The sequence below is a fragment of the Pelodiscus sinensis genome, chromosome 2, assembly GCF_052426305.1.
Source record: "Pelodiscus sinensis isolate ZL-2025 chromosome 2, ASM5242630v1, whole genome shotgun sequence".
Classification (NCBI taxonomy): Eukaryota; Metazoa; Chordata; order Testudines; family Trionychidae; genus Pelodiscus; species Pelodiscus sinensis.
In genome coordinates this window covers 111,036,973-111,054,814 of record NC_143053.1, presented here as the reverse complement: position 1 = coordinate 111,054,814, position 17,842 = coordinate 111,036,973, and the positions used below count along the sequence as shown (strand labels likewise).

General features: G+C 40.1%; 2 protein-coding genes across 10 annotated transcripts in view; one reads left to right on the top strand and one right to left on the bottom strand.

The window, feature by feature from the left end:
• PAK1IP1 (PAK1 interacting protein 1) overlaps positions 1 to 5,308 on the bottom strand; it is a 19,834-nt gene extending 14,526 nt beyond the window's left edge. For 2 of the 3 annotated variants that reach the window (XM_075921225.2, XM_075921226.2), the window contains exons 1-3: positions 4,521 to 4,678; positions 1,267 to 1,429; positions 52 to 172 (exon numbers count right to left, since the gene is read on the bottom strand). In XM_075921225.2, coding sequence (XP_075777340.2) covers positions 52 to 172; positions 1,267 to 1,429; positions 4,521 to 4,583 — 347 coding nt within the window. In that variant the 5' untranslated portion in view covers positions 4,584 to 4,678. Of the gene's footprint in view, positions 1 to 51; positions 173 to 1,266; positions 1,430 to 4,520; positions 4,679 to 5,220 lie in introns of those variants that run through there. The other variant, XM_089776378.1, reaches the window with a different exon arrangement.
• Positions 4,726 to 17,842, top strand: LOC102461292 (tRNA selenocysteine 1-associated protein 1-like). Of its 7 annotated transcripts, none has more exons than XM_075921229.2 (11): positions 4,726 to 4,882; positions 5,921 to 6,102; positions 7,785 to 7,852; positions 8,945 to 9,021; positions 9,114 to 9,250; positions 9,936 to 10,067; positions 11,038 to 11,157; positions 14,169 to 14,361; positions 15,290 to 15,328; positions 15,412 to 15,457; positions 16,719 to 17,842. In XM_075921229.2, exons 4-11 carry the CDS (start codon positions 8,992 to 8,994, stop codon positions 16,853 to 16,855), a joined length of 834 nt encoding a protein of 277 aa, XP_075777344.1. In that variant the 5' UTR covers positions 4,726 to 4,882; positions 5,921 to 6,102; positions 7,785 to 7,852; positions 8,945 to 8,991; the 3' UTR covers positions 16,856 to 17,842. The 7 variants fall into 7 exon arrangements, with proteins under 7 accessions (XP_075777344.1, XP_075777342.1, XP_075777347.1 ...); XM_075921227.2 differs by having other exon boundaries at positions 9,111 to 9,250; XM_006138750.5 differs by lacking the exon at positions 4,726 to 4,882 and adding an exon at positions 5,234 to 5,398 and having other exon boundaries at positions 9,111 to 9,250.

Here is a 17,842-nt window from a genome sequence, read left to right as displayed (position 1 = left end):
TATGTCACATAGCCAAAAATATCTAAAAAGAAGTAGGTTCAAAAGACTCACTTATGTGCTTTAAGGGATTTCAGACATTCCCATCTCTTTGTGTCCCAAACACAGATTAATCCATCTTCTGCTCCACTCAGTAAGTGTGCATTGCCATAGAACTCTATGCAAGTTACCGTGCCTACAGATAAAGATCACCACTGTTAATCTACATTATGACATCTTGAATAAAAATACCACACAAAAATAGTTTTATATAAAATTTGAAGATACTCACTTAAAGACATGCTAATACTTTAAAACTTAATTGAATAACATCCAATAAAATCACAAGATATGAAGCTATATTTGAAGTGCAAAATGAAAGTCACTTACACATTGTTTTTATTTTGCATCACAGCTGTAACACAGATACTTTTTAACATACTACCTTTCTAGGAATTATAACATTATTTGCAAGAATAATACACGCATAAAACATGCAGCAATACCTTCGTAGCTGTGAAAGAACAGCCTGTCTCTCTAGCATCCAAATATGACAGCCTTTTGTTCTATTAGTTAGATCAGGGCTACACAACTTTGGAAGCCCTAGGGGCCACAATGATACTCACAGCACATGCTAAGGGCTGCAACTTAAGTGCAGTTGTGTATACATGCAAATATATGCAAATATATGCAAATAGCTTTTTCACAATGACGGGCATGAATACAAAAATTAAGGCAAGACCATACAACATGCAGGCCCTATTTAAGTCAGTTCTGCTGATATTAATAAAACACAATATTTACCTGATTTCCACCCATATGACAGCACTTTTAATTAGCAATGACAGTCCAGGAATTTAACTACTAAAATGCATATCAACAGAAGACCATTATATTGACTATTTCTTTTTATTTCGACTCTCACCCGCAGGCTGCATGTTGAGCCACAGGTAAACCCAAATCTCACCACGGGCAGCGTGTTGAGTAGCCCTGAGTTAGATGAAACTGGATTATTTACTATGTATTTCTTCATGAAAATAAATGTACCATATTTAAATCACCAATGCCTCTCTATTGTCCTTGTCTGTAGTAGCATGCACTTGTGAATTCTGTCTGATCCCTCACTCTCTAAAATAAATCACATTTATTTTTGTAAATTTGATAATTGCTTAGTCTACTTCAAGTATATCTCCACTGAGTCACTCTTAAAAATGGTCAGTTCTCTGTAACAGAAACATCTGGGTCAGTAAATCATGTAATTAATATCTCTTAAGAGAAAAGTTCCCATACCATTATGATGCAGCAATGCCCCATGTTCTCTCTTTTTTTTCATGTCATAAATATGGATTGTTTCATCTCTGCTACCAGTAACTACATATCTGTTATTCACAGCTACTGCTGATAATGAGGCAGTGTGGGCATGATGGGTAAAGTCAGGAACCAGTGTCCAGTTCTGAAAGTAAAACATAAAATTAACTTTTTCTGAAACACTCAATGTGATATGTTCTAACGTGTCTATGATTAGATTATCAATCACAGTATCCTAGTATACTTGAAGACTAATTTTTAAAATAGCAAAAATCTGCCCTGTTCATTTTGACAAACAAACAAAAAGGTTGTATTCTGTTACAACTGGGACTCCATAGACGAAGTTTCCTAGTGGTCACTGTGGGTACATCACCAGCAGGGCTAATGTCGAATTGAACTATGCAACTTCAGCTATGTCAATTGCGTAACTTAAGTCGAAATAGCTTAAGTCAGCTTTGGGTGTTGTCTACACAGCAGGAAATTGAAGGAAGAACACTCTTCCTTCGACTTTCCTTACTCCTTGTGAAATAAGGGTTACCAGGAGTCAGAGTAAGAAGTCCTCCAGCTCGACATTATTTTGAAATGAAGGCTTGTAGTGTAGACACACACTATGGCTGTGTCTACACTGGCACCTTTTTCCGGAAATGCTTAAAACGGAACAGTTTTCCGTTATAAGTATTTCTGGAAAAAGAGTGTCTACATTGGCAGGATGCTTTTCCGGAAAAGCCCTTTTTCCGGAAAAGCGTCCGTGGCCAATGTCGCGCTTTTCCGGAAAAAAGCCCCGATCGTCATTTTCACGATCGGGGCTTTTTTGCGGAACAGACTACTGTGCTGTCTACACTGGCCCTTTTCCGGAACAGTTTTCCGGAAAAAGAACTTTTGCCCGAGCGGGAGCAGCATAGTTTTTCCAGAAAAGCAGCTGATTTCTTACACTAAATCGTCACTGCTTTTCTGGAATAAGTGGCCCAGTGTAGAGACAGCCCCCAGTTATTTCAGAATAACGTTAGTTATTTCGAATACTGCTGTATAGACGTACGCTGAATGAATAGAATGAAACATCAGCTTAACCCTCTGGTCTCCAGAGCTCTCCCTGTGAAGGATGATGAGGGTGGATTGGTACTGTGTGGAAAGAGCATGGTAAAGAAAGAGACAATTTGTGGCTCTGAGGGAAATCCAACTCAGTCCTGTCTTTTCTCCTTCAGCACTTCAGCAATGACTTGCCTAAGACGACAAGTAGAAGACTGTAGAAAGGAATATAGGGGCTACTTAATGAATGATAAACTAAATGAGAGTCTAGAGTGTAACACCATTGTAAAAACAAACATCATTCTGGGATGTATCAGAAGAACTGTTGTAAGCAAGACACTAAAAGTAATTCTTCCACTCTATTCCATGCTGATAATGCCTCAACTGTGGTGTCCAGTTCCAGGAGATAAATTTCAGAAAAACATGGACAAATTGGAGAGAGTCCAGAGGAGAATAACAAAAATTATTATAGGTCTAGGAAACATGACCTATGAGGAAAGATTGAAAAAAAAACTAGGTTTGTTTAGTTCGGAGAAAAGAGCAGGGAGAGGAAGGCATAGCAGTTTTCAAGTACACAAAAGGCTGTTACAAGGACGACATGCAAAATTGTTTTGAACCTCTGAGACCAGGACAAGAAGCAATTGGCTTAAATTATAGCAAGGGAGGTCTAGGCAGAAGACAAATGTTTGTTGTTCATAGGAGCTTAAATAAACCCTGCTCCCCAACAGAAGTTTTGCCAAGACAAGTAACAGTGTAAATGACAGGAGTGCTCTCCTGTCAACCACATGAATACGGGGTGGAAGTATTTTGTCAGCAAAAATGCTAACAATCAGCCTTTACACTACTGACTTTTAGCAACATGCCGGTGTCACTAAAAATTATGTTGTATAGACAAAGCCTAAGGAAAAATTACTCATTGTCAGGGTAGTTAAGAACTGGAACAAATTGCCTAGGAAAGCTGTGGAATCTTTGTCAAGGAAGATTTTTAAGTACATGTTAGACACATGTCTGTAGGGAATGGTTAAGTTATTACTTTGGTCTGCTTTGAGTGCAAGGAATTGGACAAGATGGCCTAGTGGGGGCCCTTTCGGTACTACAGTTCTATGATTCTATATTCTTGACATCCCACTCTCCAATCTTACTGTGCAGCTGATGCTTCATAGGTTGGCTGAAGCAGAGGCGGTAAACTGAACTAGTGTGCATTAGCCATTCTGTGAGTATAGTATACTTCAGGGGCCGGCAACCTTCGACACGCAATTCATCAGGGTAATCCACTGGCAGACTATGTGCCATTTGGTGTATGTTGACTGTGCCTGGGCATGGTACCCCACAGCTCCCAGTGCCCACGCTTTGCTGTTCCTGGCCAATAGGTGCTACAGGAGTGCACAGTCAATGTAAAGAAAATGTCTCGTGGTCTGCCAGTGGATTACCATAATCATGCACATGTCAAAGGCTGCCTATGCCCAGCATGTGCCTCTCACCCCACTGTATCTGTGTTTTCTAGTTAGTCTGTGTTTGGAAGTGTTTACAACCTATCTGGTGTTCTATGCTTGGGCAATGCCTTGCACAATGGGGCCCCATTCTTTGTCAGTTCTTAAGTATAAAGGACCCCAGCAAAAGTACTACAAATAATCTTTAAAAGGGTTGCGCTCTGTGCTTCTCTACTGCTGGCTGGGCCAAAGAGAGTAGCTTTACCCACAGCAGCCTGGTAAGTTGGGCTGCAAATCAGGGTGCCGGAATACATTTGTATAGTAAGGGGGGGTGGGGGGACAGGTTGTACCGAACGAGAAACCCGGCATATACAGGAAGGGAAACCATTTCTAGCCGGGGGGGTGCGATAGCTCCCCCCACCTCTAGTCCCAGCTCCTAGGCTGCAGAGGCTCCTGCGTGCAGAGCCCCGCATGTAGCCGGGTCCGGGAAAGCTGCCACGGATCTAGCGACGCGCAGCGAGAGCGAGGCCGGTGCATGGCTCCTGCCGTCCCCGCAGCTCGCTCCGCTCATCGCCCCAGCCCGGGCCGCGAGCGCACAGCGCGCGGAAGGGGGGGGGGGGAGGAGTAAAAACCCGTCGGCGTCGCGCGCGCCGAGCCACCCGCCCCGCTTAAATCCCGCGTGGAGCCGGGCAGCGTCGGGCGCGCGCACCCCTGGGGTAAGTCCCTGGGAGACCCCGGGCGGGAAGGGCCTACGGCAGCTGCTGCCCCGGGAGCCGTTACCTCCCCCGGGCGCACAGCGAACCCGAAAAGAATCTGCTCGTAACAGCCGCCGACGAGCTCCATCCGCCCGGTCCGGCCCCCGCAGGCCACGTGTAGGGTCCTTCCCCCCGCCCGTCGCAGAGGCTGCCTTGGCGCTGCCTGCGCCGGAATTGAAAACGGCCGAGCTCGCGCCCCTCCCTGCGGGTTTCCTCGCCGGAGCGGACTCCCGCGAGGCCCCGAGTCGGGGGGCGGGGACTGTGGGCGGGGCACGACCCGCGGTTGGGGTAACAGGCGTTGGCGGGGGCAGCCTCGGTGTGAAGTCCCGGGCGGGGGCGGAAGTCGGACCCGTTCTGCTCCTTATGGCGACGCCGTGGATGGGAGACGTTAGTGCTGGGACCGGGCCGGGGAGGCGAGGGCCGGGCGGGAAGGAGCGAGCGCGGGCGGGGGAAGGTTTCTGTCGCCCCGCTAGGGTCTGCGCCTCTCGGGCCCCTGCGCCCCCGTCCCGGGCCCTTCCCCGAGCCGCCGCGCCCCTCCCCCAGCGCCGCCCGCTGAGCTCCCCGAACCCTCGCTGGGGGGAACCCGCCCGTGGGGCTGGTCGGGGCCGGGTCATCGCCCGCAGGGGCACGCGGCCGCCTGGCGTGAGCGCGCTTAACCGCCCCCCCCCCCCCCCCCGACCCTTTAAACGCTGCTGCCCGGGGCCTTTGCCACGCAGCGCAATTACCGTCACGTGCCGCCCACAGGCCCTAGCGCGCCCCACCAGCCCGTGCGCGGCTCCTCGCCCACCCCACGCCGAGGGTGTCCCCTCTGCTGTACTGCGTGTAGGACAGACAGCTGCGAGTTCTTACACGTGCTTCTGGATTTCTCCTTCCCTGGCCGCGGCTTTTTTTCCAGGTTATGAGGTCAGAAGAAAAGAATCGGTTAGGGATCTTTATTCAGCATTAACCTCATAATAGCCTTTCCTTGAGCTTACTACTTAAATCCTTATTTCATTCTACTGCTAGAAAAAGCTGGGCCTGGTCTACACTAGGAAAGGTTTTTTTTTGGAAGCAGTTAGGCATACAAATATTTTATACTAGTATAGCTTATATTTTGCTTTCCAACCCAAAATAAGTTTTACTAATTTAAGCAATTAGATACAAATATAATTACATTCATCCTAGGGTATTTTGGTCCCTTTAAGTACAGGAGTATTATTGAAGTGACACAACTTTCTATTGTAGACAAGCCCTTACATGCATGCTTAATGTTAAATGTGAGTAGCCCTATTGAAGTAAAGTGCTTGAAGTTAACTGTGTAAGTCTTTTCCAGGACTGGGGCCTTAATAACTAAATAGTACATAGCTTATGTAGCTAATGTTACTATGAATACGTGTTCTATCCTATTAATTATATACCTGTAACTTTTATTTGTTTGAATTGCAGTGAAAACATCAAATAACAATCAAGCTCAGAGAATAAAGTACTAAAAATATTGTTTCGTGTAGAAGACCATGATAACTGTGACGAAGATATTATTGCATCACTTTATTTTCTGATACAACTTTTTTGCAGTAAATTGCTTTTTTTTATTGTGCTGCAGCTTGCATTAAAGTGTGCACAGAGAGGTAAGTTAAAAAACAAACCATATAAATAGTCAAAAATAAATTACAGTTTTTAAATTGAAAGGTCTATTAGAACTTATGAATTTTTTTCTCCTTTTTTTTACAAAAAAATGGACGTTTGTTCTCTTTAAATTGCAGAAACTTGCTGATGCACATTTTGCTAACTTACACTCATAATTTGTGCAAAATAGCAGTGCTCTTTATCTCTTAGAAAAGAGTTGTGTGCTTTATAAAACTTCCCATATTGTTAAAAATTGGTGAATTTCCAAGTGAAGTGCTGATCCTGAAAAGGTTAAAGCATGTGAATGACTACCCATTTGAATAGTCCCACTGAAGTCAGTGGGGAGTGCTCAGCTGATATGAAGTTAAATATGTATAAGGGCTTGTCTTTCCATTAAAATTAATTTACATTAAGGCAGGTGGTGAGCACAGTAGCTGTTTCTGAATAACTCCAAATGTATACAAGCCGTAAGACTTTGCAGTACTGGAGCTGTAGCGGTTTTCAAACTGACTACTATTGTGATTTACTAAACTCACTATCTATTGATCCCACTTTATGGTAATATATTACAAAATCCGTTATGTGCAATAATAGAAGTTGAAATTTCAGCAATCAAACATTTATTACAATGTACTGAATGTAAAACATTTGCAATAGACTTAACATGTAAAATTTTTTAAAAAGGAGGGAAAGTGCTAGATGCACTGACTTGTTCTTATCCCCAACATTGTTTGACTAGCAAGGTGATTTAAAAGAAAATACATAGTAAATAGCTATTTTCCTTAAAAATTGTGCAGAATAAAAAAGCTGAGGGGAAGAAGCATTGAAATGACTGAATAAAGTTATAGCCATGCCAGCAGCCTTTGGATGCTATTAATGAGCATCTTAAATTCAGAGATGCTAAAGTTAGTCTATTAAGAGAGTTAAATTTACATACCAAGCTGACAGAAGGGGATAGCTGAAAAGATACAGGAGGGGAAAAAACCTCCCCCTGCTTTATCTTATACTGTCTTGCTGCTTTTCCTTTTATAGCAGTGTCTTACATATGTACATTATATCACTCTGCACTCTTCTATTGTTCTGTATCCTATACCACCAACCAGGGCACCATTGAATTTGACCCAAAGAGAAGAACCAAGAAAGCCTCAAAAGCCCATATACTTGTTGGCTTGCAGGGGGGAAACAACCAACAACAGACCCCACCTAGCTATCTTTTTAAGCTTTGGGTGATGGTGCTCACTTTCCTGCTTTTAAACTTTTCCCCCACCAACATAATAGTATGGTGTGGATTATATATGGAAATCCTTGAGCCAGTAGTGGAATAGGAAGTAAAACTCTTAACTGGTTTACATGATAGAGAAGTTGAACAATAATTAGTGGTTTTGGTGAATAGAAAGGTGTGGGCAAGCTATGCCCAGGTCAATCTGTATCATGATATGATGCAGTGATGATTTGATTCACAAGTCATCAATGGTTGCCAGTAGCTATAGCCTGCATAAGTCTATTAAGGTGAGACTTTTGCGATGCAAATTTGAGCTCTGTAATCTTTAAAAATTCCCCAAGCTAAGTGTCATAAATCAGATTTAAGACATGGTGAATAAATGATGACACTGCAGTAGCAATTTTTTTAAATTGTTTTTCATAACTTCTCCCCCCCCCCCCCTTTTTTTTTTTTTAAATAAAGGATTGGAATAAATTGTGAAGCAGTGCAGCATTTCTTGTGAAGAAAACTTCTGAACAGTGGCAAATCAGGTAAGATATCTGGTAAGAACAAGTCCTGGAGGGATACTAACCCATTCCCCAATTCTTGGCAAATGTAAAACTAAAATAGTTTATCTGAGTAGGTGGATTCTAGCCCTGTGCTTCCTTCAGGTAAATTGCTAATTAATGACTTTTCCCCTGCTCTGGAAACCTAACTATATCAACTGAAGCAGGTTGGGAAACCTGACATGAAGCATTGTTTAAAAGTGAGCTCTCTTGGAAGGACTTGCTTGTAATTCTCCTTGAGAGAGAAATATGCAAGTGCCACTAGAAGTAGAACATTAATGTCCGTGTAAGTAAAATGTATTGAGAAATATAAAATGTATTAACTCTTGGAGCCCAAAGGATGAGAATTCTCATTCTTAAGATCCTAAGGTGAGGAATGTGACCTGCATTAACTTTGCTATTGTCTCCCTCCTCCTCTTCTCTGTAGTTGCCCTACTTCCTTCCTTTTTTTTTTTTTTGAGTGAGGCATGCATTGTGCCTGTTTCTTCTTTACACGTTGTCTGGGCATGAGTTCCCCTGGGCTCCAGACTTGAGTCTGTCCCTGGTCTGTTTTTCCCTTACATCCCATCTACCAACCTTCTCTTGGTTCTTGGCCTGAGCGAATGACTGACAACTAACTGCGAGGAGCGGTGTCTCGCAGCAGGAGAAAGGGAAGAGCTCCCAGCAAAAGAGGGGTAGGGCCAGTTGAGACTCATTCTAGGCAAGAGTGATGACCTAGTTGTGCCTTTCGGTTACCTCCCCTGCCCCCCCAAAAAAAATGCTTCTAGAATGCTCTAGCACAGTGTTTCTCAAATTTTTTGATGCCAGTGACTAGATTGCTATTTTCCTAAAGTATAAGGAAGATTTCAATAACCAGCAGTGATCCACAGACTAGTAACTGCAAATCCTGCAAAACACCTAGTCACAGTCCTGTCCTTAAGGTGATGAACATTTAGGATTGGCCAGCATCTAAGGGCTAACTGCTTTATTTTTTTTTTTTTTTAATTCCAAGAGGAAGTTTTCAAGCCTTTAGCCAGCTTGACAAGTCAGGGGAATATGGCTGTTCATGCAATCCTTTGGCTCTGTTATTTTTGCCAGGCGTTTTCCCCAGAGGCTGCTTTCCCTCATGGGAGGCGGAGGGAGAGATGGGACCCCAGGCTTCTTTCAAGGGCAAGGTGAATATGGGGAAATCACCTGTGGTGATGGGGAGTGGGTGGGAGGAATTTAAACGAGACTAAGTACTATAAAACTTTTTTCATCCCAGCAGGATACAATGGGAAAACACAAAAGAGAATCTCTACAAACCTATAGCTGGTGGAGAGGATCACAGAAAAAGCGAAAGAAAAAGAACAAAATGAAAGCAGGAAGAACAGACTATGTTAGTCTCCTTAGTCTTCCTATCAGGTACAAACCCCTTGAAGTAGATGGATTGTTATGGATAGGGATTAGTTCTTTCCATCTAAAATACATAGTGAGCAGTATGAACACTTTGAGATTCTTAAATGGAGGTTCTTATGTAAGTGTCAATCATTGTTTATGCTAATATATTTTGTAAAAGTAATAGTCTTTGTAATGAGGCTTCATTCAGTCATTGTGTTACTAAATCTTTGAGATGTGAGTTACACCAATAGTGCATATTATGGGATTTGAGTTAACTTTTTGTTTAGTATTGAGATCCATAAACTATACATTTATTGCTGATATTTTTATCACTCCTCTACTTTATTCTGAGAGAAAGTAAAGTTCCATTTTTTTTTTCAAAAGATTAATTGATTTGGACAGCTGCACTCTTTTTTTATTTTTTTTCCCCCCAAAGTAGAAATAAAACCTGTTTAGGTAGAGCAGTAGGCTGGGCTCATCTTCGAGCACATTACAGCACAGTAGTTGTATTTCAAGATTTGGACTAATCCTGCAAATGCATACAAGTGCAATGATTGCTACTGTGTGTAGAGCTATAGAAGACCACCGTGTTTGCAGGATGAGTCACTGTTGTTTGCTATATACAGTACCTAATTAACAGCTTTCTCATCAGTCTTAATATTTCAGTTTTCTTGTAGTTTAATTTGTTTCGTTTTAATACTTTCTTTAGGCCAGAGTTCTCAATAGTTGTAGGAGAGTTAACTCCTGAAGTGGATGATTTTCAGCTCTTTGACTATTTCGCGAAAAGGTACCCTTCTTGCATTGACTGCAAAATAGCCACAGACCTACTGGGATATTCCAGGTAATTTTTAACTAATCAAAATGCTGCTAATAAAAGGAGAGTAGACAGTTATTTGTAAACCACTTTGTCAAATCTGTATCGTGTTTCTGTATTTTCTCCAAGACAAAGAATGTAGAACAGAGGTTAGAATCTTAAAAACAACACAGTATTAACAGAAAATTTTGTGCTATTTTAAGTCTTTCTTTGGATTAGACACTTAATAGGTTAAATTCTGACTTCACTGTGTATATATTTTCATGCCTGAGAATTTATCTGGGGAGGCAAAGGATATGTATGTTGAATTCATGGGACTCTTTTTTTTTTTTTTCATGCACAGCAGTGCACCTATGCATAATCAGTTGCTGTACTGAGGGATAAGTATTATCCCCATTTAATCGGGGTGGGAAGGAAGTAGACAAGAAGCCATGTAAATTGAAGTCCAAGAACTTGAACCTGCTTATAATAGCAACAAAAATGACCTGAGAGTTTGTGACTTATACAATGATACCCAATAAATCAATAGCTGAGCTGAGACTACAACTTTTTGTTGTTGGTTCCCTGTACAGCTCACAGTATAATTTTGGGGCACAGAGTACTGAGTGAATTTTTTTAAAAGGCTAAGTATTGTATATTGATAGTGCTTGGTTAACACTGATACTATGGATAGTTCAGTTGCTATGTACTTCATTAATATCAAATCTGTCTAGATACACAGGAAACTTGAAACTTGCTCTGTTACTGACAGCTGGTTGGAGTTAGGTCAAAAAGCACATAATTAATCTAAGTTTGAGCTTTGAAACAGCAGTTAGCATGAGTGTCTAAAAACTAAATTTAAAAAGTAGAAAGCAAATACATAGTGTGAGCCATGGTAGCTACAATGTTAAATAAAGATTTTGTCTGCAGAAGAAAACACTAAATTGATTTAACTCTTACAGTGTTGTTGGTCTGTATACTGGAATTAATACATTCTCTACATTTTGGATTTTTTCAGGGGGTATGGCTTTGTCAGATTTGGTGAACAAGGTGATCAGATGAGAGCACTGCAAGACTGCCAAAATGCACCAGGTCTAGGTGGAAAACGAATCCGACTGAGTATAGGAATTTCTAAAAGGTAATGGATCAGTCATGTATTGATACAGGAATTAAAAGTACTCATTGGACATTGGTAGCTTCAACTTGTCGAAATGTGTTTCTTTCACTGTAATAGTGATATCACATATTTCATAACCAGTGTTCCCTTTAAGCTGTGTGGCAGCACAGCCAGTCAACTCCCTGTACAGAGCCCTTAGCCTTTGACTGGGCAGGGCTGATTAAATAGCTGCAGGGTTGTGCTGTGGTGCAGCATGGAGGGAACACTGTTCATGACCTAATGGATTTAGTTTTACGTTACTTCTACTTGGTGTTTCCTGTCTCTTATAATCATGAGAATACCAAAGTTTGGCTGATATCCTGGGGTAGTAATTTTGAAAAGCAACTAAGAGAGCACATGCTTAGCTTTGCTGCTAAAAGTAGTCCCACTGAAATCAGTGTGGCCAGTCATAATAAGCAAAGTTAAGCACATTGTAAGTCATTTCAAGATCAAGGCCTTAGGGAATAAATAAGATAATTTTTAATGAAAATAGCACAGGCTCTCTTTTAGAGTGATATTGTGAGATGAAGGAGGGTATGTCTACACTAGCCACCCTAGTTCGAACTAGGGTGGCTAATGTAGTCATTCAAACTTGCAAATGAAGCCCGGGATTAAAATATCCTGGGCTTTATTTGCATGTTCCCGGGTGCTGCCATTTTTAAACGCCTGGTAGTTCGGACTCCCTGCCCGTGGCTACACATGGCATGGACTAGGTAGTTCGAACTAAAGCCCCTAATTCGGACTACCGTTAACTCCTCCTGCAATGGGACTACTACTCCTGCAATGAGGAGTAACAGTAGTCCGAATTAGGAGCTTTAGTTCGAACTACCTAGCCCGAGCCACGTGTAGCTGCGGGCAGGCAGTCCAAACTACCGGGCATTTTAAAATGGCGGCGCCCGGGAACGTGCAAATAAAGCCCGGGATATTTTAGTCCCGGGCTTCATTTGCAAGTTCGAATGACTACATTAGCCACCATAATTTGAACTAGGGTGGCTAGTGTAGACCTACCCAGAGCTCTCCTAAGCAGGCTGTCGTACAAAAGCCAAAAACATCCCAAATATGATATATAGAAAATTAACCAAATTCCATCAATGTGTTTTGCTTTCCAAAGATTCATGACTTTGAAACTCTTAACATGCAAGTGGGGGATGTGTACCACTCTTAAAGAGATTCCTTGTTCTGCCTCCTAAATACTCAGTTAATTATGGGTGCTTTTTGAGACAATCCCTATTTTCGCAGATTAGGTTTGGATAGGTTGATATCACATACTCAGTCATCCAGTACATGCATAAAATAGCATGTAACAGAGAAGGAAAGCTCCTGAACATACTTAAATTACTTTCCCTTCTGTTCCTGTTAATCAGTGGGAAATATCCAAAAATTAAGCTCCTTTTTCTCCTAGTTATATCCAGACCTTAAATACAGCCTCCTTCTCTTTAAAGGAGATAAATCTTCGAATTCAATTGGTCACTGACCACAAATGACCTGATAGCTAGATACCACTGTCTTCAAACTGTCAGGCTATGAACAAAATGTCTGTTTTTCCTTTTTGGTGCTCTGTCAGATACTCAAAACGAAACAATAAGGTCATGCCAAAAAAATTCTGTTTAATTTTTTTCTTTTCTTTTTGGTAAGACTGACTCGAATGTTCCGGTGTGTAATAACTGAGAAAAGATAACTTTAGTTTACGTATCCATCCCATTCTTTTGTTACTCTAGTACCGTGGAGTCCAACATGCTATCCACTAGTCATGTGATTATTTGGCTGTTTGTGTGGCTAGTTCACTATAGCTTTAGCCACTATAGTGGCTGCTGCTTTGGAACTCGTTGGACACCACGGCTCTAGTAGCTGTTGTTAGTGTGAGTGCAGTTTTAGGTCCTATAGTGATATATATTTCTAGTGTTATTTTTAAAAAGGCACAGAAGTCAGATTGAATTTAGATTGAAACTTGGTTTTGTTTTACTTTTGGTTTATTTTAGTTTTGCTTTCTTGCCTAAGTTGCAGATCCTACAACAGGCTTTTGTGTGTGTGAGAGATCTATCAAAGTAAATGGAAACTTGAGTACAGGAGTCTGCTTTCACAGGGCCATATAGAACTGAGTATTAAATACAGAAAATCTGATTTGTCTCTGGAATGTGCAGACTACCTGACTTCATAATATAGCGTATGTCTGGATATCAAATTAATGTAAAATAAGGAGTTTTTAATTTTTTCTGAAAAAAATTGTCAAAACTATTACTTTTTTTTCCCCACTCTTCCCATAGTAAACTAGACTCCTTTTCAGAGGCTCAATGTTCTTTTGCTGCTTATTCCTCATTTCTCTGACTTGATAAATTGTTGTGGCAATGATTACCACAAACAGGATTGTAACTTCAGTTGGGAAAAACTTTCAGCTGCTGAATGTCAGACTAGTCTCACCATGCAAAACAAGTGCAGGTGGTGTGTGTGTGGGGGAGGGTCCCAGAGGGAGGGAATTTGAGGTTTATTTCTAGTATGGAAAGGAGGGTCAGTGCTTCTTTAAAATGAGATCTGGGATCTCTTGGTGGTTTTTCTTTTTTTCTCCTGGAACAAAGATTTAATAATTAAAGTAGTTTTATATCGCAGCTGTACTTGATAGCTGTCTGACAAGCACTAGTTAACCAATTTAGCAGAGCATTAGGTTTTAGTTGCAGAAACTGTTTTTAAGCTGACACTAAAACTTACTTTAAAACAAATGGATAGAAGTAGTAATAGTTCAATGGATTTGGATTTTACACAGGATAGTAATTACTATTGGTTTTGGCAGAGGTGAGACTATTTACTTCTGTATAAACACAGATGAAAAGTATTGTGTGGTGATTTCTTCACCCTTTCATTTCTGGCAAATTTTCTGATAAATGTTCACCTTCGTAATTTTGTGTACAAATGCTTTCTGAATTGTTTAATTTTAATATAAAATCAATTTTACATCCAGTCCTTAAATTCTAATTATACATTTTCTAAAATGTTTTTAGAATGAAAGCAGAATTCCAGCGGTATCAGTCTTATAACTATAATGATTATTGTCAAGATTATCAGAACTACTACTCACAGTGGGGTTATGATCCTTATGCTGAATACAACTATAGCTATCACTCCTATGACAACATGCATCCTATTGGAGACTCTGCTGTAGGAAACTCAATGCTGAATCCAGCTGTATTTGAGGTATTGATGTTATCTTCAATGTAACTTCAATAAGTTATTGCCAAAAATCTTAAAATGTGAAGTTAATTTTGCAGTTTATAATACAGAGCTATATGCCATTTTTCCACTTTGGTTTTACCATGGAAGCCATGTTTAAATCCTATAATAATGTGTAAAATTAGGACTAAATGCAGATAAAAAATCCAAACCATAATAAATTTCTGTAGTATTCATCCTCTAAATGTGTATGGTTTGTTTGCATTTTTGCTAAATGTGGCTCTAACAATATTATCTGTATGTAATTCTTTTATCCTAATAAGTCTGTCCATAACGCACATAGTTTAATTTTCTAGTTCTAAACTATAAAATTGTTTTGGTCTTGAATATGTTGGGGCAAAAGACCTATCTGGCTTCAAGATTAAGCTAGATGGGTTTATGAAGGGGATGGTTTGATGAGATAACATGATCTTGGTAACTAATTGACCATTCATTATCAGTGGTAAATAGGCCAATGGAGGGATGATAGGAGTTACTATAGAGAACTTTTCCTGGGTGTCTTGCCCACATGCTCAAGGTTCAGCTGATCGCCATATTTGAGGTCGGGAAGGAATTTTCCTCCAGGGTATGATTGGCAGAGGCCCTGGAGGTTTTTTGCCTCCTCTGTAGCATGGGGCACAGATCACAGCTGGAGGATTGTCTGTATCTTGGGGTCTTTAAACTATTTGAAGACTTCACTATCTGAGAGAGGTGAGAGGATTATTCCAGGAGTGGGTAGGTGAGATTCTGTGGCCTGTATTGTGCAGGGGGTCAGACTAGATGATCATAATGGTCCCTTCTGACCTTAAAGTCTATGAGTCTGTCTGTGTTTGAGAGGAAATGAATTGAAGTTGAAAAACACCATTTTTACTGCTTTTTAAGACTTTTTTTTTTTCTTTTCCTTTTAATGAAGATGCATGACTACATTGAAAATCCTTTTTATCAGAAAATGGTATGTGAAAATTACTGAAGAACCTGGAAGTAATTTTTATTACACTTCTATAACACTAACAAACATATTCTTGTTTGTTTCAGGAGACCTCAACTGTGGTTGAAATTAATGACGAACTAATAACTGAAGGTAATACTAGTGCTCTCATATATCCAGATTGTTTGGTTCTAACAATGCCTGGCTTTACAAAATTTCTACATAAAGTTGCTGACAAAGTAGTACTGGTTCATGAATAGGGTTGCCAGGTGTCCGGTTTTGAACTGGACAGTCCAGTTTTTGAGCTTTTTGTTCGGGAAACAAATTGAGAAAATATATAAATGTCTGGTATTTACATCACAAGCTACATTACATCTTATTTAGAAATGTCAAGTGTGTCGGATACTCTTGTTGAAACCGTCTGGCAACTCTGTTCATGAAGAATATCTATACAAATGTTTCATTTGCATTTCCAAATAAGGAATGCTAAATACTATCAGAGCTCAGCAAGTTCATAATATAATTTACGTTGTATGTAAAATGAGGAGTTTTTGGCCTTGGAATTCTTTAAAACAGCTTTTTTCCTAACTTGCTCTTTTATGGAGATGTCTCGTTCCACAGTGCTAATTTTCATCCATGTGCTATTGTCCATCTCATAATATTTTTCTCTAGCTCTTTACAGTCTTGACTCTTCTACTGAGATTTTTAAAGCAGTTTTCATAAATCTTTGACATCTTGTTTAATACCAATACTGCCTAACCGATTCATATGCTAAAAAGCAAAAGAAACATCTGCTGTATTTTGCACATAACTCCTCCCCTTCATCCCAAACAAAGTGGGATTCCCTACCATTCATCTAACCAGAATGGCACAGTAGGTAATGCCAGAGGGCTCTTTCCTTGCTTGAACTGCTGTTTATCATGATTGTCAGAACCTGACAGGTTCCAAAGTATTACTTGGATGTCTAAACTCCTTCAGCAACTTTTCATCCTCATGTGTGAGACATAGCTGTGTACTTGATACCTGGATATTAGAAAAGCATTTCCTTGCATTCATTTTCCCTCCTTTTTAAATGTAGAGTGGTAATATTTCCAAGATTTGCAGTGATAGATATCTAATGTAGGTAAGACCTTCAAGTCTATGCAAGTTTGCATTAATAGAAAGTCCATTTGAAACATTTGTATAGATTTTTTTCATGAACCAGTACTACTGTCAGCAGTTCTATGCAAGTTTGTTTCCAATGGGGAGTATGGGGTAGGGTTTTTTGACTGTTGTTGAGGTGAAAAGTTTGGGATAATGAGTAACAGTAACCACATATCACTTGTGAAGCTCTTGCTTTTAATATTTGTGTGTCCCTATGTAGACCTCTTGTACTGGGTCCAATTTTATTTATTCATTGGGTTTATTTTTGCAGATCCACAGCTCCATCTGGATATTGATGAAATGAACAGACAATTTATGGAGAGAAGTGAAGAACTCTATGACTCCCTCATGAATTGTCATTGGCAGCCTCTGGATACGGTCACCTCTGAAATCCCTACTGCTTTCTAAAAGTGTCTTACATAAGTATATAGCATGACCGTTAAGACCAAGGTGCTAACATTACATTACCCTAGACCATAAGTTTTTAAGCACAAGGATGGGTTGTTGTTTTGCTAAGCTTTTGACAGCTTTTGTAATTTTTGTTCATCACGCTACTCATGAAGCATCTTGAAATCATGTAAATATTCTAGAAATGTAAAGAGTTGAATAGAATCTCAAGGTAGACTTGCTTGTGTAAATAAAATCTTGTTTCTGCAAACTTGTCAGTTGGGAATTTCACTTTCATATGTAGTTTATACAGTTTCTCTTTTGGATTTGCAGAATTCAAATGTTCTCCTTATTTCCATAACTTTCTAACTTTTTCTTTGGAACTGGTACTATACTATAGAAGGATATAGCTGGTGTGAACACTAGATCTAGTCCTAAAGAAAGATCTGAAAGTAAAATATGTTCACAGCTATATTTGTAAGATGATGTTGGCTCAATTAGCTATTAACCATCAGTCTTTGGGACTCCCATGATGGAGCACTCCTATAGCTCTTCAGCTTCCTGACACTGAAGGATTGCACTTGGGCAACCACTTGCTCCATTGGTGGTTTTTGTTTTTAATAACTAATTTAAGTTTAAAATTAAACTGATTTATCTTATGCAATGATATGCAGCTCTGGCAGTTAGCATCTGGCAATTCTGCCCACCTATTTAATATACTGTTTGTTGGTAGTCTACATCTCTTTCCACAGTGTTCAAAGATTTGTGGAAACCTTGCCAATATCCTTGTAATCTGACATCTATATTGGACTCTGTACATAGTAAACCATGTTGTGTCCTTATAATCCTAGTATGAAAATGCATTATTCTGTGCTTTTCTGTCCTCGCTGCATTTCTCTGTTAGCATGCAACTAAGTTACACTAAGTCAAATTTCAGTTAGGATTCCTTACACTTAAACTCTGTGCCAAGAGAGTGTACATTACCTATTAAAAGTTATAGAGAAACAC

Coding starts and splice junctions, on each gene's coding strand:
- LOC102461292 (XM_075921227.2), top strand. CDS start 8,992: ATGGGACCCCAGGCTTCTTTCAAGGGCAAG. Junction 10,068..11,037: donor GACCTACTGGGATATTCCAG/GTAATTTTTAAC, acceptor GGATTTTTTCAG/GGGGTATGGCTTTGTCAGAT. Junction 15,458..16,718: donor TGACGAACTAATAACTGAAG/GTAATACTAGTG, acceptor TTATTTTTGCAG/ATCCACAGCTCCATCTGGAT.